Source organism: Bos grunniens, chromosome 1 (assembly GCF_055505025.1).
Source record: "Bos grunniens cultivar Pamir isolate PY7600 chromosome 1, Bosgru_T2T1.0, whole genome shotgun sequence".
NCBI lineage: Eukaryota > Metazoa > Chordata > Mammalia > Artiodactyla > Bovidae > Bos > Bos grunniens.
This window is the reverse complement of record NC_141165.1, coordinates 112057311-112078841: the sequence shown is the minus strand read 5'-3', so window position 1 is coordinate 112078841 and position 21531 is coordinate 112057311. Positions and strand designations below refer to the sequence as shown.

The 21531-nt window shown below is 37.6% G+C and overlaps 1 protein-coding gene across 50 annotated transcripts in view; it reads right to left on the bottom strand.

Annotated features, from left to right (window-relative positions):
* The window catches only part of ABI3BP (ABI family member 3 binding protein), a 300988-nt gene that overhangs the window by 149789 nt on the left and 129668 nt on the right, over positions 1–21531 (bottom strand). For 43 of the 50 annotated variants that reach the window (XM_086409787.1, XM_086409340.1, XM_086409524.1 and 40 more), the window contains exons 7-14: positions 14635–14683; positions 13623–13694; positions 12993–13085; positions 5208–5285; positions 3242–3316; positions 2419–2493; positions 1453–1524; positions 905–979 (exon numbers count right to left, since the gene is read on the bottom strand). In XM_086409787.1, coding sequence (XP_086265913.1) covers positions 905–979; positions 1453–1524; positions 2419–2493; positions 3242–3316; positions 5208–5285; positions 12993–13085; positions 13623–13694; positions 14635–14683 — 589 coding nt within the window. The remainder of the gene's footprint in view (positions 1–904; positions 980–1452; positions 1525–2418; positions 2494–3241; positions 3317–5207; positions 5286–12992; positions 13086–13622; positions 13695–14634; positions 14684–21531) is intronic. The other 7 variants (XM_086409494.1, XM_086409739.1, XM_086409658.1 and 4 more) reach the window with 2 other exon arrangements.

Here is a 21531-nt window from a genome sequence, read left to right as displayed (position 1 = left end):
TGAATGTCTAACTACATTACATGCTAGTTATAGGTGCTAAAAGAATCACAACCAGAAGGTTCACAAAGTTAAAAATAAATGAAACAAAAATCATGGAAGTAATCACACAAAGTGGTTTATGAGGTCTTCTTACAATTCTCACATGCTAAATAATTTCTTTGGTTGACTGCTAGACTTCAAAGAAAAGATATAAAGGTAAAAATTTTTGAGGAAAAAAATATGTTTTTTGAAAAGAAAAGCTATTTCCCTCAATCAATTTTAGTGTTAGAACACAAGAATTCTCAGGAGAAAAAAGCCAATTGCTACAGTTTACAAAAGAGCGAACTAAGATCCAGAAAAGTAGAGAAAAATAGCTAAAATATGTGGTTGGTAGTAAAACCAGAACTGGAACCAAGGTCCGGAATTAGTGTTAAGACCTGTGGTCTCTCCTCTAAATTACAATATGTTTACAGATTTTAGGACTCAGTAATAATATCTTGCATGTAGTAAACTCTCAAATGTTCATTGAATATTTTATTGAAAAGAGGCAAATACCTACCTGCAAGGGAAATAGTAAATTCATATTGTTAAATAAGACTACCATAGAGCTTATTTTTGTTACTGTTCTCATGTCACAAAAGAGATCTCTAGAAATTCAATGAGCCAACTTGCAGTTCATCTTCTAGCCAGACTTCTAACTGTATATCCAGACATTAAAACACAGATCTTTAGAACAAATGCAAAAACATTTTGCTTTTGTATTGAGAAAAATGAAATTAATCTAAGCACCAAGAATAGATTATAGCTTTACCATTTACTACAAATATATGGATAATCAATTAAAGAACCTATAGAAATAAAAATAAGAGAAGTTATTCAATACTGTTGCTCCAATCTATTAAAAAAAAAAAAAGAAAGTAATTACCAGTTTGAGGCAGTAGAATTTTGGAATCTTCAGATATTTTACTTGTAGGCACAATCCCTGGCTTTTCACTTGAAGCTACAGCAAAAAAAGAAATGGAATTCACTGAGAATTTTTTTTTTTTGAGAGGATAGAGAGACAGAAATAGATTGCCCGTGTTGTTAAATGGCTACCAGTAGCCTGAAATAAAAAAACACACATTGATCCAACTAAACATCATTATATACCAAGAAGCAATCAATACACTACACGCATTCAGAGAGCATTTGAACAGGGACTAGATGGAGACCAGAGTTTGGTGTCATACTCTTAACGTTTCTGAGGACAGAAAACTAACAAAATTGGCTCTCTGGAATGGACAGACTAATAATTGTTACTGAATTTGTAGAAAACTCAATCAGAGAAAAAAAAGTCAACCAGCTGTTTGGCTGAGTCAGACTGAAATCATCAGCTCATTGAGGTTTGCACAGCTAGGATCCCGTAAACGTGTCCTACAGAATTAAGCAGTCACCACCCACAACGGAACAGCAGATTCAAGGCACGGTTATTACCCAAGGCGCCCCCAGGTTTCTCAAAAGGGAAAGGTGTTTTTGCCTGAGGAAATTCTGGAAGCCTTTTCGGAGCTGCAACAAAATACACAAGAGATGTTATGACTTGAAGTGCAAGTAAGAGAAAGGTTTTTAAAATCTCAAGCTTGCAGAAACAAAAACAAACACAAAAATGAAAATTACTCAGGAAAAGTAAGGGACTGTTAGTAGTACACATTTTTACGCCTGTGTTTCAATGATGGATGATTTAAGACAGCTTCTTTTTTCTATTTTTTATAATCAAACTAAATTTAAGGAGTTTGGGTTCTTCTTCTCACCTTTATTAAACTAGTGTTCTAATTTTTTCAGCAATATATATATGTGCTCTCAGATATATTTTGTTTAAATTCAAATCAAGCATATCTGAACTAGACAATGTTCCTCCAATAGCTTTTAAAAACAAAATTGCAATAATTACATGTCTTTTTTATGCTTAAGTTTCCCCAACAACTTCCTTGATATCACATTCAAATTCTAAGAAGCAATCTATAGAAATATCATAAATATATCTTCTCTTTCAAGAGAAACAGTTGAGTAAAAAGCTATTTTGGAAAAATAAAGAAAATAATTTATGTAAAGTTTAAAAATAAAATAAAATTTTAAAAAAATATAAAAAAAAGAAAGAAAATAATTTATTCAGTGACAATGATTTTGAATTAAAAGAGTCAAATATAATATCAAAATATGACTACTCCCAAGGAAAACAACCAAAGGATTTATATACAGGATGACTAGTTAGTATCCTAAATTATAAAATAAAGAATTTATAGCATCTAAGGGCCTGGCATTCAGGCATTTATTGTTCTATAAGCCATGTGTCCCTTCTTTTCTGTGAGGAGATAAATTTGAATGAGTTAGCCTAAGGGTTTCTTTCAGGCATGCATAAAATTTCCAAGGAAATAATAAGCTGTAGTGTTTACTAATTTTTACCTAGAGTGCTCAGTGGCAATTCAAATCTAGGTATTAAAATAGTTTGTGATGTTCCGGGGGTCCTTCCCCTGAGAACTGCAATAAAGAAGAATTCAGTTAGAAACACCCTGAATCAGGATTTGACACTGTGACTTAACTGTATCGTGTGAGGCATGCTCATAATGGAGAGTACATGGGAAGCTGAAACCTTCCATGGAAATAGCTGGCTTCCCCTGGAAAGTTTTTACACAGCTGTATTAATTTGAAGGTCTACCTTCGAATGACCATGGTGTGATATGGAAGATCAACATCACAAGGACAGAACAATATATATACATGCTGCTCCTTTTTAAAATGATTTTTAAGGAGAAGAGAATAAAGCAACTTAGATTCTCTCAAGCCAATAAACAGCTAACTTACATGACATGAAATTCTTAGTAAAAAGCATTACACTTTTGAGTAGTCTCCTTAAGTTTACTATACATAAGCCTAGGAAAAGCCAACTAAAATGGGAAGCACAGACACAGTCACGACTCTCACCCCTCCAAGCTTTGTGGATTAGAGGGCTGGCATTCTGGTTTTCTATGCCTCCCAAGAGGCTGGTAAAAAGGGTGTGCAGTTAGCATCTAACATCCAGAGCTGCCTAAAATATTAGTCACCAGGATCAAGGCATGTTGTTAACTCTTTAAGGGAACTGATCCAAGAAACAGGAAGATGAACTACTCCCTGTAAGGGAGGAAAGAAAGTGGGGAGGATGGGAAGCTAAGACACTGAGGTTATTTTTCTATGAGGGTTGGGGTGGTTTTTGTTTTTAAAGAAAAAAAGAAAAACTTCTGAGAATTACCCAGTGTTGTTTCTGAAATGTCTAATGCACTAGACACAGTGGGCTTAGTGGTTCTTGGAACTGATTCAGGAGTCACTGGAAGGGAAAAAAGATGACTTTACAAATTAAGATAAAATGAAACAACTCAGGACCATAGGGTACTGCTGTTGCCCTTTAGAATTAGAACTGACATGTATACAGACCAATTCTTTTCAAGTTAATTATGGTAAGGGCTCCCTGGCTTGGCCCAGTGTCTGAACTGACACCTCCTTCCAACTATTCCCTTCTGGGTTTGTCCACTCTCCAGGTATTTCAAAAGGCACATGGAATTGACCCTCATGGAATCACTTAACAGATTATTCATAATTTCTTGTGTCTTTTTTTCTCTTTATCTCCAGAACTTAGCACAAACTCTGGAGAATAATAAGCAAGCACATGATAAATATTTATTAAATGAGTTAATAAATGGGCAGCTAAAAGAATGACCCTGGGCAAAAAGATTTATTTAGAACTATTACATTATAGGAATTCTCTTTTCCAAACTGCAGTGAACATGCAAAGCTTAGAAGTGGGTTGAAATTATAAGGATTCAAGTGCTAAGTCACAGTTATTTCAAGTGCTAGATCAAAGGTAAAGATGACCCTCAGGTAAATAGTTTTTAAGAAATAAGAACCAGGATCACTGAAATCTGGCATGAATTGTGAGCTACACAATTCCAGAATTTTGTAGGGTAAGGATATGAAATAAACACAATAACAGTGAATAATAAATTACGAAGTTTGTCTAAGCATTTCTGAAGTGGAAAGTCCCGAGGAAGTTTTGGCAGAGAACTAAGAAATCTATAGACGCCCTCATCATATACTATGCCAAGAGAAGAAGTATGATTGGGAAAAGTCGACAGAATCTCCACTGGGTCATGCCTATCCTTTTTTTTTTTTTTTTTTTGTATTTACCAATTAGACTGAAGTCAGAAAACTACCTAGGAATTTCATTCAAATGGATTACTCCAGCATCAGATTATACCTTTCCTCCAATTTCTATGAAGGTAGGGAGGGGATGGAAGGTCCTTCTCTCACCTTCAGTCAGGACCAAATACTTCTTACTCTGTCAGAAATATGTCTACTTGAATAGGTTTATTGAAATCAGGTCATTTTATTTCCCCACCAATCTTTATCTTCTCTGTACAAGTTATGAGTCAGAGTTTAGTACAAGGTATATATCACTAATTTTTCAATTTATAGCAGTTTTATGGATGAAAAACTCACTTTAGATTGGAGTTACTTTGCTAAATGAAGATTTAGGGGAATCCTTGCTAGGTATTTGTTTCACAGAGTCCTGAATGAGGTGGTACTGCTCTGGCAAAGACTCTGTAGTTCAGAGAATAATGTTTTCCTGATGGACTGGACTTGGGCAGTTTGTTCACAGAAAATTGCTGAATGTTTGTTAGTAATGGTTGATAAACTGGGGAAAATGCACACTGAATTTATTCTTCAAAGGATTTTTAAAATGAACTGTTATGTATTTTCTTCATGAAGGTCATTAATCTTCAACAGCCATTTACTAAATTATTCCAGGGTACTTTCATAGATCAAAGTATGGATAATGGTATTTTTTTAAACCAATCACTTGTGAAAGTAAAGAACTGAAAAATGCTCTCATGTCTTCTTATAAATGGAAAGCACCAAAATCATGGTATTACATCTTAGTATAAAAATATTTCAGAACGTTGAGGTAACAATTTTCACCTGGAGTGAATAATGCAGTTCTACTGTTATAGATCAGTTATATAATTCAATTGTTCATTTTGCATCTGTTGTTTTCCCAAACATTAAAGACCCAGAGTCTCCTATTGTTGTATGCTTATGATCAAAATAAACTTCCTACTGGCTCTTCACTGAAAAAAAAATACAGGCTTATCAATCACTTAATATTTGAAAAAATATATTATGTATTTTCTCAAAGTTAATAAACATAGGGATCTCATTACCTGTTATGGGCAGTGCTGGAATTTTTTCTACCTCTGGTGTTTTAGATTCAGCAGGCAATGCCAAGGTTTCATTCTTAGCTAAAAAATCAGAGAACAAACAATTTACCTCACTTCCTCATAACAGTGTCCAAATATAATTCCCTCAAAACAATCAACCAACAGACTATTTCAAGACTATTCTGCTAGTATCCCTTCCCACCAGGCAGTCAATACAATTACTGTGCATTTCTACCAGTGATTAGTATTAGTAGTGACAGCCTTCAGAATTCCTTCTCATTAACCCTAGGTAATACTTTAAGATCTAAGTTGGCACTAGAAGGAAGAAAAAAAAATGACAACCCAGTACTTGGCTAGCTCTCAAGTCATTCTGATTCACAGAGTTTCTTGAAGACATGGGTTGTATAGCAAAATGCTCCCTGGAATTTTATACTCAATTACTCCTAATTTTAAAAAAAAGTTTTTTTTAATGGAAAAGAAATTATCCATTATTATATATGGTAAAAATGTAATAGGTTATGGCAATACAGTTTTAGAAAAACATAAATAATGTACATAGGAAACTAAGATGTTTGAAGATATTTATGGTTAAAAAATTACAAAAGGTTATTTATTTGAGCCACATATCAACAGATATTTTCTTTGGGTCTGTGTGGGAATTCAGTGTAAAAAAATGGAATCTGTTTTTCTTTTCTTTCCTCTTCTGACAACTATTCAGGAAACTTCTAAAATTCAGGTATTATTCTTCAACGAAAGTACATTTCTGTGCCAGAGCTACCCAATGATTAAGACATTCTCCGTTTCAAAAAATGCATGTAGGATTAACTCGATTCATCTATTTGGCACACTGAATCAATGACCTACTTACAATATTTTGAAAGTCTAGTAACATGAAAGAATTCATTTTTCTTTGAGATCCGCTGATCATGTCACCTTGAACTGATTATAATCAGATGGGATAAAATCCCATCTTAAGCCTTAAGTCTTAAGGCTATAAGGAACTCTTTGGGTTTCTCAACTTTGGCACTACTGACATTTGTGACTGTATATTTTCTTTTCTTTTTTTTATTATGGGGGCCTTTCGTGTGAAATGTAGGATATTCAACAGTATTTCTGGGCTTTATGCACTGGATTCCACGGCTGGACAACCAAAATACCTCTACTGTGCTTAGCTGCTCAGTGTCTTGACTCTCTGCAACCCCAAGGACTGTAACCCACCAGGCTCCTCTGTCCGTGGGGATTCTCTAGGCAAGAATACTAAGGTCGGGTACCAGGCCCTCCTCCAGGGGATCTTCCCAACCCAACCCAGGGATTTAACCCAGGTCTCCTGCATTACAGGCATATTCTTTACCATCTGTGCTACCAGGGAAGTCCAAGAATACTGGAGTGGGTAGCCAATCCCTTCTCCAGGGGAACTTTCTGACCCAGAAATCGAACCAGGGTCTCCTGCACTGCAGGAGGATTCTTCTCCATCTGAGCTACCCGGGAAGCCCAAAAATGTCTCTGCTGCTGCTGCTGCTAAGTTGCTTCAGTTGTGTCTGACTCAGTGTGACCCCATAGATGGCAGCCCACCAGGCTCCGCCGTCCCTGGGATTCTCCAGGCAAGAACACTGGAGTCGGTTGCCATTTCCTTCTCCAATGCATGAAAGTGAAAAGTGAAAGCGAAGCCGCTCAGTCATGTCTGACTCTTCTCGACCCCATGGACTGCAGCCTACCAAACTCCGCCGTGGGATTTTCCAGGCAAGAGTACTGGAGTGGGTTTCCATTGCCTTCTCCGAAAAATGTCTCTAGACACTGCCAAATATCCCAGAGTGGGAAGAAGGGGAAAGTGAAAATGAAGTCGCTCAGTCATGTCTGACTCTTTGCGACCCCATGGACTATAGCCTACCAGGCTTCTCCGACCGTGGGATTCTCCAGGCAAGAATATTGGAGTCTGGAGTTGGTTGCCAGAAGAAGGGGAGGGGGGAGATAAAATTTCCTCTGTTGAAAACTACTGATCTAATCTGTTTTCTCAAAGTTCTTTAAGGATGCAAATTTTGTAATTTCCTCCCGGAGTTACATCACTGACATAAAGATCATTTTCTTCTTTTCAGTTCACATGGGCACAAAATACTTATTTTTTGATGATCTTAAAGACAATTATAAAGTCATGCCTTTCACAAAGACCATGGAAGCAAATCAATGTTCAGTCTGTATCATGGAAGCATACAATAGATTCCTAGAGTTAATGATTTTCAGGAGTGATTTAAACTGCTAGAAACAGGCGTCACAAGTGCTAGTGTCTTCGCCTTGGCTATCCGTCAAGTGTGCATTCTCTATTTCTGTGCAGTGAAGCTGCACAACAAGTCTATACAACAGAAACGTTTAATACCATTGTTCAATTAATGCAGCAGGGCATAACAAAAAGGGACTTTTTCTGGAATAACTAGAAAATTAAACAGATTCAGCATAATTTTATGATAAATCCTTTTTTAGATTTCTAAATCTCATCAACATTTCTTTTCTGCTTCTTTTGCAGTCAGAACTTTGGTTTAGAACTGTGATTGCTGGCACAGGAAAAAACCTTCAGATTACAATTTTTAAAATTTATTTTTTAATTGAAGGAAAATTACAATGTTGTGTTTCTGCTGTACAATGATGCAAATCAGCTATAATTACACATATATCCCCTCCCTCTTGAGTCCAAACATTGATGAGCTCTAGTTTTGTTATTTTCAGCATGTAACAAAGGAAGGTTTTTCTTTAATGTAAGATTATAAGATTTATCTTCAATGTTCTTCTTTTTTAGTGTCATCTTCTCCTTCAGGATGATTTTTGCTAATCCTTTCCTTCTTGTGTAATATCCCATGCTCTTGGTGATTCCTTAGCTAACTAGGACTATGTATTTATTTATTTAAAAAAATTATTTATTTTAACTTCCAGATCCTAGATTTTCAGGCAATGCTCTGCTTTGTTTTAGCTCTTTATGCATGCTGTTACAGGGCAATTACATTAAACTAAAATTAGACTGTTAATGAAGAAAAATGGTTAACTTCCTTCCCAAGAGGTATTTGTATTCTCTACACATCGCTAATTCCTTACAGAGGCATGTGTGCATGTGCTCGGTCATCTCCCACTCTTTTCCACCCCATAGACTGTAGCCCACCAGGCTCCTCTGTCCATGGGATTTTCTAGGCAAGAATACCAGAGTGGGCTGCCATTTCCTCCTCCAGGGGATCTTCCCAACCCAGGCAATGAACCCATGTCTCTTGCATCTACGGCATTGGCAGGTAGATTCTTTACCCACTGCACCACCTGGGAATATCGTATTTCTAAATATGGGACTTCAGACATAAGAGAAATTGGTTGAAGGGAAAGATACTTGAATGGAGACTCTTTATGACTCCTATCAAGCCATGAGTATTCACCACACTATGCATGTACTACCAGCCTTGGCAACAGCAGAGTAAAAATGCCATGAGAGCATGGCCTCAAACCCAGGAAATTCCTTTTCCTCTCTGATTTTTCTGTATCTTTTTTCAACACATTTGGTTCCTTTCATTCTTGGCAACCTAAGTCTTGGTTTTGACAAACCGTTTTTATGTCCCTGGGGAAGTATGTATATCACTAGTTTTTATTTCTCTCATTATTCACATCATGTATTCTCAGAACAAAAGCTATTAATTTCTTGATGTCCCGTGTTGGGATCTGCTGGAATGAGGATATTATTTTTAGGATTTGCCCCTCACACAGTATGACTTTTCTGAATGACAGTGATAAATAATTTCAGGACAGTTTATTTCTCCCTCATTGGTATAAAGAAATGTTATGCTCATTCTTCATAAAAAAAAAAACAAACAGTAAATCTAAAATGTTATTTGTGAACATAGTCTAAGATGGTACATTTGATGGATTTATTGGACATTTTCAAACATATTGCCTATTAGTCTCTTCAATGTGTCAAAAATTTGCCATGCATTAAAGATAGGTGTTTCCTTAGAAATAAGCTTTAAAAGGCATTTTCTATTTGCATAGAATTTTCTCCACTAAAATCACACTTAATCCTGAAGCCTTGGTGATTTGTATCAGAATAAAAAAAGCAAACAACAAAGCAAACCAAAAAATCAAATGTTTAATTCTCTAAATTAGAGAAAACAAAATGCTGAATTGATATTAAGGTAGCAGGTAGAAATCTGCAAAAACAAAACAAAAAAATTAGGAAATAGATATTATCAAAACTAAGAACTAAAATACCTCCCAGTTCAAAAATGACAGCAGTAGTCTGGGAAAAAATTCTATTCATTTTCAGTCTCCTTCACAAATCCTGATTTTTGTATTTTGATGAACAGATTAGGGGCTGAATCAGTAAGAAATCAGTCAGCTCCTTCCTTTTCTTTTCCTTCTAAACAAATCTTTCCCAGGCACAGGGCTAAATACATAGGCTCTGGGCAGAGAACTGGTGAGTGCAAGAGTCCTGAGCTCTGGTTCTAAACACAGGTTCACTGAGGGAATTTATTTTGGAATCCTCTTGGCTTTAGCACAGCATTTAGAGGATGTGGAGTTGAGTCTCAGGTTTTATAGCTAATGAGGAGGTGATCAAGTCTGATGTACAAATTAAAGAAAGGAAGCCTAGAATCGCTCGTCTACATTCTTGTAAATAACTCACCGTAAGACTAACAGATATGAATATTTTTACACTAAAAATGTAAGGACTGCACAAAATCACAAAGATCTATTGGCAAATATATTTACATCTTAATAAAATGGTGATGCCGGAGAAGGCGATGGCACCCCACTCCAGTACTCTCGGCTGGAAAATCCCATGGATGGAGGAGCCTGGTAGGCTGCAGTCCATGGGGTCGCTAAAAGTCGACTTCACTTTCACTTTTCACTTCCCTGCATTGGAGAAGGAAATGGCAACCCATTCCAGTGTTCTTGCCTGGAGAATCCCAGGGACGGGGGAGCCTGGTGGGCTGCCGTCTATGGGGTCGCACAGAGTTGGACACGACTGAAGTGGCTTAGCAGCAGCAAAATGGTGATGCATCAATTCTGAAAAATTTTCTAAAATTATAAGAGTAATAGTCCTCTGATTAATCCTCTCTACTCACTCAAGGCTTTGATCCTCTTTCTGCCAGGAAATTCTCAAATTATAGCTAAGGAGAACTTAATAGTCTGTCTTTTAAAACTGTTACAGTCTGATTGCCTCACATCAAATAAGTAAATAGGTCAAACCTCAGTGAGGGAGGAGAAATTAAGTCTGAGGTCCCTGCATGTGTAGATACCATGTCTGTGTAAATCACCATCACGTCTCCTCCCCTGCCACTTGTAGTTCTGGCATCAAGTAATCTTTACTAAATATTTGCTGAAGAAACGTTGCTAAACAGGGGCTTGGACCTGTTTCAAACTTGTAATAAGTGAAGATTCACTTGTAACAAGTGCTAAAGTTCTTAGCTAGTTCAAGGAGAATATTCTACATTTTAAAGTCTTATTCAGTTTCTACTACATCCTGCCTTATTCCTCCATATTTATCAGTGGCCCAGGACATTTACCAGAGACACATTTTCCAGAGACTTTAGAGGTTCTCAAATTGTGGTTTCCGGACCAGCAGCATCAGTATCACCTGGGTTGCTGCTGCTACTGCTAAGTCGCTTCAGTCGTGTCCAACTCTGTGCGACCCCATAGACGGCAGCCCACTAGGCTCCCCCGTCCCTGGGATTCTCCAGGCAAGAACACTGGAGTGGGTTGCCATTTCCTTCTCCTATGCGTGAAAGTGAAAAGTGAAAGTGAAGTCGCTCAGTCATGTCCGACCCTTAGCGACCCATGGACTGCAGCCTACCAGGCTCCTCTGTCCATGGGATTTTCCAGGCAAGAGTACTGGAGTGGGGTGCCATTGCCTTCTCCAGTCACCTGGGTACTAGGCAGAAATGCAAATTCTCAGGTGTCACCCCAGAAACAACTAAATCATTGGTCTGAATTCTCTCTATAGCATAGGATCTCAACCTTGACGAAGTATGGTGAGTCCCAGCAGTGTAACAAATCCATCAGAGCTTCCCATGTTTCATCAGCATTGAGATCCTCTGCTATAGAGAGAATTCAGACCAATGTGATACTCAAATGCAGCAACTAGCTTAGCCCACTGGCCGCTCCAACTATTTCCTAGGTGCCCATTAAAGGAGTTTTGCTGTTTTTTTTTCCCCAAAATTGTTGTTTTATGTTTTTTAAACACTAAAATCATATCAGGTTTTATCTGTGCGTGTGTTAAGTCATATGAGTTGTGTCCAACTCTTTGCAACCCTATGGACTGTAGCCCACCTATGCGGCTCCTCTGTCCATGGGATTCTCCAGGCAAATATATTGGAGTGAGTTGCCATGCCCTTCACCAGGGGGTCTTCCCGACCCAGGGATCAAACCTGCATCTTTTACATCTCCTGCATTGACAGGCAGGTTCTTTACCAATAGTGCCACCTGTGAAACCCTTAGGTTCTTTCTAGAAGTAGGAAACAGGATCGATCTCAAGTAAATAGTAATTCAAACAAGCCTGACCTTTACCTCAGTTTCCACTGAAAATATCTAGCAGTCCCTTGATAGTACAGCGTGATAAGTATAATTTACTATATAAATGTGTATATTTTGGATAATTGGATCAATATTCACTCTTCCTTCAAAAATATAAAGTAACTATTTCCCTATAGAATGTGATTTATTTGAATACCTCCAACACTCCATCCTATCTACTTCTTTTTCCAATTTTTTCATTATGGTGAAAGATACATAACAAAAATCCTAACCATTTTTCAAGTATACAGTTCAACAGTATTAAATACATTTGCAATGTTGTACAACTATCACCACCATCCATGTCCAGAACTCTCCTTATCTTGTAACACTGAATCTCTTCACCATTAAACATTAATTCCTCATTCTTCTCCTCCTCCAGTCTCTGGAAGCCACCATTCTACTCTCTGTTTCTATGAATCTCTCTACTCTAGGTATCTCAAATAAGGTATCTCAAATAACAGTCTTTTATCTTTTGTGACTTCTTATCACTTAGCATCATGTTCTCAAGGTCCACTTATACTATAGTAAATGTCAGAATTTCCTTCCCTTTTAAGACTGAATAATTATCCATGGTGTGTATGTGTGTGTATATATGTGTGTGTATATATGTGTGTATATATATATATACACACACACATACATACATATACACACCACATTTTGCTTATCCATTCATCTGTTGATGGACGCTTGAGCTGTTTCCACATTTTAGCTATTGTGAATAATGCTACTGTGAATATGAATGTACAAATATCTCTTTAAGACTGCTCCCAATCCTTTTGGTTGTATAACCAGAAGTGAAATTGCTGGGTCAGGTAGTTTGATCCTTGATGCTCAGATGGTAAAGCCTGCAATGTGGGAGACCCAGGTTCATGTTCGATCCCTGGATCAGAAAGAGTCTCTGGAGAAGGGAATGACTACTCACTCCACTATTCTTGCCTGGAGAATTCTATGGACAGAGAAGCCTGGTGGGTTACTGTCCATGGGGTCTCAAAGAGTCAGACAAAACTGAGCGACTAACACTTTTACTTTCTTTCATGGTAATTTTATTTTTAACTTTTTGAGGAATGGACATACTGTTTTCCACAGCAGTTGTACAGTCTTTTATTCCCATTCACATGCACATGCTTGTCCCTTACTTTTCCCTTCGGGATCTCCAAAGAGCTCATTGGCTAGATCCCTTGGACATCCTAGGAATATCAGTGCTAATATTGTCACTGCAATATTCACATATAAATCTTGGCCACTTACCTAACTGTGTCTTGATTGCCTCTGAAATCTCGAACATTATGGAAGTGGGAAGTTTGACGGTGGTTTCATTAAGGCCTGGGATAACAAGGTGGACTGCGAGAAAACAGATGTAGTAAAAGAAAATGCATCCTGAAACAAAGCTCAGAGAATTGGAACCATGACACTTAGAGCTTATTTTGCTTAGTCAATTTCAACCCAAACTTTAAAAACCTGGGAAAAAATATGACAGTAAATTTTAAACATAATCTTTTTTCATATTCAGAACTGAACAACCAAAATAATGTAACTTAATCCACAGACTTAAAAATTGTAGAATGGCTCCTTAAGATTAAAAACACCGTTACTAAGAATAACTTTTAAGAGAGTTCTTCAATATGACAAGGACTCTCTCACAATACCAACAGGTAGGCAGGTAGGAGGGGAGCCAATAGGTACAGGCTAGAGTTGTTTCCCTAACACTCCTGGATCCTAGCCTGGAATGGAAACAAGCCAGGATGCTAAACAATGAAAGGAAATGAACCAACATCGATTTAACAGACCTGCACACAGTGCAAAATTCTATAACAGCCTTGTTATCAAAATAAGAGCCTGATTTGCTTAACGTAGATGTAGATTTCAAGGCAGACTCACCCAGTATTGTTCCTCCATAGGGGGTCTTATCTGGAGATTTAGTTGAGGCCCTGTGTGTAACATTCTGAATCACTGTTGAAAGACCAAAAGATAATAGTGTGAATGGAAAAAAAAAAAAAAAAATACAGTCAAGAAGCAGAATGAAGCTAATAACGTAAAGCCATCTGCAGTGGAGAAATCTGATCCTTTTTTAATTAATAGAAAGGAACTCACTGGGCTGGCTACACAACCAATGAAAGAGCTAGAAGGCACATCCTAACACCGATGCCTTTAAGTAGAGAAAGTGTTCCATTCTAATTAGCTTAAAATTTCCTTTCTCAGCTCCACTCCCTGCAGTCTACCCAAGTTAAATAACTTGCACAAAATGAGGCAATGACATACTCAGTAAATAAAATGAATTAGAAAATGTATATCCTCAAAGCAAAGATTCTATGGATAAGTCCAATACTAACTGACCCCATTTTGAAAATACACTTGAGGCATTGTGTTTTCTTAAAAATGAATTAGTATTTTAGGTGCCCAATCTCTTCCACCACAAAACTTTCTGGAAATAATTGAGTCTTAAACAATTTGAAAAACTGAAAGTCAGAACAAAAATGACTAGATGCTGAAATAAGACATAACTCTTGAGACCTGGATTTCTTTACAGTCCTTAAAGTGAGCTCTAAATCATAGTTATCATTTCATTAATCAACATATCTTATTAATGACTTCCTACATCTAAACGATCTTAATCCTGCAGAAAGCCACATATATTTAATTGGTTTTTTAAAATTTAATACTTGTTAGGGTTGTTCTTTCTCCAGATGTTCAACCAATATGCCTTGCCAAGACTTGGCCTATTTGTAGAGTCAAAATTATCTGTTAACTTCTAATTTACTAGAGCAATTATTTTTCAAAAAAATAAGCATAAATATATATTTTTAAAATATGTGCTATGTTTAATTATCTCAGTTTAAAAGGCATATTAAAATAGTTGTAAGCATATATCCAGAGCAGACATGCAAATTACCTTGCTTGATGATTGTTACTGGGATTAGCTTTCTTGGGACATATGCTGGCTGAAAAGAGGAAGAGATACAGCTTTTGAGTTATGGTTAACTTAAAAAATAATTTTAAAACTGGAAGTAGTCCTTTCTTGCCTTCTATGAAGCTCTCCATGACACTGGTTTAACGGTTGCTGGAAAGATCTTTAGTACATATATCTGCCTCTGTTTTATTGCATTCATTAGTTTTTTCCCATAAATGTCCAAAGATTTGACAGAAGCAGTTCCTTCAAAATTTCCATTAGTTTATTTTACTCAGAAACTGCAATGGAAAGAAGTGAAATCCTTTGGATTGAATCCTAGTGTATTTTCACTTAATTTGAACCAGTGAACCCGTCAAATTCTGTCTTTATATTCCCTCTCAAAAAAAGATTTTAAGCTACACATTCTTTTGAAACCAATCAGAATAGCATTGAAACATGTATATTATCATATGTAAAATAGATGACCAGTATAGGTTCCATGCCTAAAGCAGGGCATCCAAAGCCAGTGCGCTGGGACAACCCAGAGGGACGGGGTCGGGAGAGAGGAGGCAGGGGGTTCAGGATGGGGGAGACACATGTATACCTGGGGCGATTCATGCTGATGTATGGCAAAAAGCATCACCACATTGTAAAGTAATTATCTTCCAATTAAACAAATAAATAAATTTTAAAAACCAATCAACCAACCCTACAATTGTTACAGGGTGTCCCACTGCTGCTTCAAGCACACAACCACTGTGAACTCCTGATGCTAAGCTTTTCCTTGCCCAGGAAGGCAGAGCTGGGACTCAGATCCAGACATGCCTACTTCCAAAGCCTGCAGGTTTAACAATTGTGTATGTCTTAATGCCCAGAGGACCTCAAAATTGGAAGGGCAGGTCTCAGAGGGCTGTGACTTCTCCCTTCTTCCAAATTCCCTCAGATGTCCCACGGTAAGTTTGGATGTCATGGAGAGAGCCACTTGAACTAGGGGCACGTTTAGTGTTAACCTTACAGTGGAGTCCTCACTGGGGATAGTGAGCCAAGGATAAGACAGCCAAGAGAGAGGCATGAAACAGGATGAAAGAACAGCAGGAAATATACAGAGCAGAATTAGACTGAGCTAAAGGGGTAAGTCGGAGAAGGCAATGGCAATCCACTCCAGAACTCTTGCCTGGAAAATCCCATGGACAGAGGAGCCCGGTAGGCTTCAGTCCGTGGGGTCACTAAGAGTCGGACATGACTGAGCAACTTCACTTTCACTTTTCACTTTCATGCATTGGAGAAGGAAACGGCAACCCACTCCAGTGTTCTTGCCTGGAGAATCCCAAGGACGGTGGAGCCTGGTGGGCTGCCATCTGTGGGGCCGCACAGAGTCAGACATGACTGAAGCGACTTAATAGTAGTAGTCAAGGGGTAAGTAAGCATGACATTGATTTTCTGAAGCTTGGTTTAACCTGGATGCATGGTATAGATATTCCCGGTACTAGACCTGCTGACAATCCAGGATGTAGTGAATGAGATACTTAACCACACAGGTGTTTAAAGTTGTGAGCAAAGATTTGTTCACATGCTCCCATTCTGATAAGCAATATACCCATAACAAAGAAGGGCCACAATACCACACTTACTGTTGCCTATTTTTCTTCTTGTATTAAAGTCCTTATGTTTAAAAAGCACAGAAAATAAAAGTTTACTAATTATTTTCAAAAGAAGCATCTTTATTTCTTGCATTGTATTTGGACCCAGTGCTGTAAGGCAAATGCTTGCATTGCCCCACAAACTTGTATGTTGAAACTTAATCCCCAGTGTGATGGCATTTGGAGGTGGGGCCTTTGGAAGTAAATAACTCACGTGGGTGGAGACCCCATGAATGGGATTAGTGCTCTTATGAAAGAGAACCCGGAGAACTCCCTCCACCCTTCTGCCATGTGAGATAGTTGTGAGCCAGAAGTGAGCTCTCCCCAGACATTAAATCTGCCAGTACCTTAACACTGACTTCCCAGGCTCCATAACTGTGAGAACTCATTTATTGTTTAAGCCATCCACCCAGTCTGCGGTATTTTTGTTATAGCAGCCCTGATGAACTAAGACATCCAGTAATTTCCCACTTAGCAATCTAGCCTAAGGAAGTAGTACAAAATAGACTCATCATTTTGTGTAACAGTGTTTATTACCACAATGTGAAACAATCTCATCATTCCAAAGCAGAGGTTTTGTTAAATAAATTATGGTTAAAATTTCTGACATTTATTTAACAAAGTGGGAAGTATGTATAGTATAAATGTAAAGGATACAAATTTATATTTATATTATAACCTAATTGTATAACAATATGTGTATAGACAAAAGACCAAAAGGAAATATATCATAGTCATTTTTTAAATGGTAGTAATTTCTTATAATCTGATATTTTATTTTATGTACCTTTCTATATTTTCCAAGTTCTTTACAGGGGGGAATTACATTTATAACTAGGAAAAGCTATTATAAACAGCAGTCTGTTACGCTTCTGTAGTGCCTGGCTCATACACTATTGGTCAAAAGAGGAATGATGTAAATATAATTTATTCACAACTTTGCCCAAGCAAGGGAAGAGGAACAGCAGGAACACAAGTATAGCTAGCCATCAGTAGGAAAGAAAAAAATAGTTCAACTTTGATGTCATAGTGGCAGAGAACCTCTTGGTTTATCATAAGAAAATTAAATAAGTGCACTTGCCCAGAGGATCCTTCTTCCCCAGGCCCAGGACCCTGTCTTGATGTGTCCACCTTACCTTCACCTGTCCTGCTTCAGTGAAGGGATTGCCATCCATAGTCTCTATCATTCCTGAGCATTTAAATCCTTGCTGCGGCAAACTCCAGTCTCATGGGAGATGTTTGCCAGGGGAGCCACAGTATTGTTCCAGGTGCTACTAATTTTTTTTGACAGAGTTGTGGCTACAGTTCCAAAGATTTTTGAATGGCTGGTCCTCTTTTTGCCCCACGAGTCTTGCCATTTAGTGTATGTTTTGCAGAGTGTGAAGTGTTCAGAGACACATCACATTATAGCAGAAACACCTATGTGTTGCTGTGTCGGTGGCATTATCCCAATATGTATTACCTTTGCTGTGGATGATTTATTTCAAAGAAGTTTTTGACAAAAAGAGATAGAAAATATTTCATTCTTGGCATAATGGGACACAGTTTCTGTTTGGGTTCTTATCTGAGTACAGGCTAGTCTTCTATTAAGATGATGACAAGACTATATCTGTGCTGCCAGAAAATAAGGAAATCATTTAGTTGCAGAATCCAATTCTTTCTAGATCTTATAATTATTCTCTTGCCTGATTAGCAATCCAAAAATGCACCAAGACTAATGAGCAAGTACTAACTCCCTCTCTGTAAGAAGGTTTGTTTTTTAATTGAAATATAGTTAATTTTACAGTGTTGTGTTAGTTTCAGGTGTACAGTAAAGTGATTCACATTATAAGAATATATATATAAACACATTTTTTCAGGTTCTTTTCCTCTATAGATTATTATATATTACTATATATATTATATTTCCTGTGCTAGAGGAATAGGAATTATTAATATATTTCTCTGTGCTCTACAGGTTCTTGTTGGTTATCTATTTCATATAGTGGCACATATATGTTAATGGCAAACTCTCTCTAATTTCTCTCTCCCCTCTCCTCTCCCCTTTGGTAACCATAAATCTGTGTTCTATGTCTGTAGGTCTATTTCTGTTTTGTGTATCATTTCATTTGTATCATTTTTTTAGATTTCACATATAAGCGATATCAGATGATATTTGTCTGGCTTCCTGCACTTCATGTGTGTGTGCTCAGTCGTGTCTAACTCTTTGCAACCCTATGGACTGCGGCCTTGCCAGGCTTCTTGAATTTTCCTGGCAAGAATACCGGAGTGGGTTGCCATTCCCTTCCCCAGGGGCTTTTCGCAACCCAGGAATGAACCTGGATCTCTTGCATTGCAGGCCGATTCTTTACCACTTGAGACACCAGGAAAGCCCTAAGGAAATTCACTTTTACCACTTTTCAGGGGACATTGTAGCTGAGTATCCAGTTGGTGAGATTCAATGGGAAGAGGATGCGGAAGTGGTAAAAGGCAATGTCCCTGATGGTCCATCCAGCTTCCTTTTCAGTCCTGGTTAGGGAAAACCCACTCAAATCTAGCAATGACCACAGCAGCAGTAACCAAACACTGTGGGGTACTTTAGATTCACTCTGCATTGCACTACCTTTCCCCTGATATTAGTTTTAAAAAATTAAAGTTAAGAAAAGTAATGATAACACCAGGATGCTATCCTTTGCGAGTTACTCTTTACAGCTTTGTCCATTTGGTGTTTTTGTGACTTCAGCATATCCACTATTGATTTAACTTTTTCATGAGGCCCCAGGGAGTGGCTAAGTGTTGCTCAAAATCAAATTTCAATGACTCAAGATCTAAACCACACGAGAAGAATTTGGGCCTGTTACATCCTGGTTTTCATTCATTTTTAGAATGTCCTGATGAAAGTTATGAAAGGTACTGACTCAGTCTAACAGCTGACTAAAGGTGAATCTAACATCCTTCTTGTGATAATTGCTGTATTTCTGGTCAGCTAGGGAGGAATCAGATACCCACCTTTGGTAATACTGGTGGTGTAGATATGAAGTTTTAAAGTTTCTGCTTAGGTCAGTGATTGCTAGGAATGCTGCACACAGTCTTTGGGTGTGTGGGGGAGAGATCAGACTATATTTCTCCTTATTTACTCATCTACTAACTGTTACACTTTAAAAACTGATACTACCTCTCTTTTTGCCAATGATAGACATGGCCTTTTTAAAAGACAGGTGGACCTCTGATGGAAAAAAATGGAAGGGTGAAAATAGATGTCTATTTTAGGGGAATTTTGATTCTCAGGAGATTTGGATTAATTCAGTAATTAAACTTAAATTTTAAAATACCTGTTAATAAATGCTATATACTTCAGAAATTCACTGTTTGGTTAGTAAACTAGTCAGATGACTAAGTTTTTAAAAACTTATTTAATAATATATTAAAGTTAGCCATCATTCCTTTATATTTTTTATATAATAAAGCTTAATGAACTTATTTACAAAACAGTCTCACAGATATGGAAAAAAAAATCTTATGGTTACCAAAGAGGAAACACAAGGGGGAGGGATAAATCAGGAGCTTGGGATTAATACACACACACTACTGTATGTAATATAGATAACCAAGGTCGTACTGTGTAGCACAGGGAGCTCTTTTCAATATTCTGTAGTAACTTACATGAGAAAAGAACCTGAAAAAGAATGAATGAGTGTATATGTATAACTGAATCACTTTGCTGTATACCTGAAGCTATTAATAGCACAGAATTATAAATCAATAATAATCCAATAAAATTTAAAAAAAAGACAGACAGTAGACATTAGGTTTAACCTTGATAAAAACAGGATTCTTGCTTCTCAATATGAAGAAAATAGCCCAATTATCATCTGTTTTTTGTACATGGATCTCAAGTGATACAACTTACATAGGAAGAATCAGGGCTTTGCTTATGCATCCATCTTTTCTCTCATTTTTCTAGAGATGGAGGCAGGGGTGATATTGAAAGTATTTAACAAGCAGTATACCAAAAGCACTAACAATTAGAAGAGACCCCTGCTAAGTGTCCTCTGGCACAAATCTACTGAGAGTTGCCTGCAGAACACATGCTTAGATACATGAGTTACAGTATATAATGTAACAAGATGTTTAAGGTGGGGCTGTATTTGGGAGTTCCCTGGTGGTACAGTAGTTAGGGCATGGTACTTTCAGTGCATGGCCCCAGGTTCAATCTCTGGTTGGAGAACTAAGAGCCTACAAGCCACATGGCACAGCCAGGAGGGCAGAAGTTAAGATGGGGCTGCATTTAATATTCAAATTTTAATCTGAATATTATTTATCTCTTAAAATGGATAGCCTCAAGTTCAAATTGTTTTCTCTATTACCAATCTCTTTTCAGAAGGTGTGAAGAAGTTTTTGCTGTGCTTAAGTTTTAGGTGTAAGCATGCATATATGAATAAAAACATTTTTCAACATGTCTTAAAACTCTAGAATTAATTTCTTATCTCTTGAAATACTGCCTTCTTTCTGCGACCCTATGGACTGCAGCCCTCCAGGCTGCTCTGTCCATGGGATTCTCTAAGCAAGAATATGGAGTGGTTTGTCATGCCCCCTGTAGGGCATCTTCCTGACCCAGGGACTGAACCCTCCTCACTTACATCTGCACTGGCCGGCAGGTTCTCCACCAGGAGTGCCACCTGGAAAGCCCCAAAATATATACCTCTATAAAGAATCAAACCAACTTTCAGAATCAGCTCTAAGTGGTCACATGAGATGGTCAAAGGCTATCCCAAGTGGTTCTTTTACAACTTTCCCATGTTCCAGAGCTACCCAAAGGCACAGAGGGAAGTTTGTGAAACATTTTTTGTGCTATCCAGACTGTAGCAATGAAGAAAGCCTCACAGAGAATCCTTAAAATATCTTTTTAATTAGTTTGGGTTTTCCTTCGGAAATACCCAAGTGTTTCAAACCACAGCTCGTTAGAGCTGGCTAGAGTTGGGGGTACTCCGCCTCACAGCTTGAAGTGATCAAATATCTGGCTCTGTGTCATGGATGCAGGAAATTTCTTCCTGGACCTTCTTGTCATGGTTATTTATGATGTGGAAAAGATATAAAATTTCTTGGGAATAAAATGTCAATCATCTTTCCCAATCTTGCTGAGTAACTAACCCTAAATGAAATATTCTGCCAAAAGAAACCCAAATTATTGGTATATGATTGCTGTGAAGAAGGAATGAAAGAAACAACATCGAGTCTCACGTAAGCTAAAGCACGACAGCCAAGAGGGTGGAAGATAAGA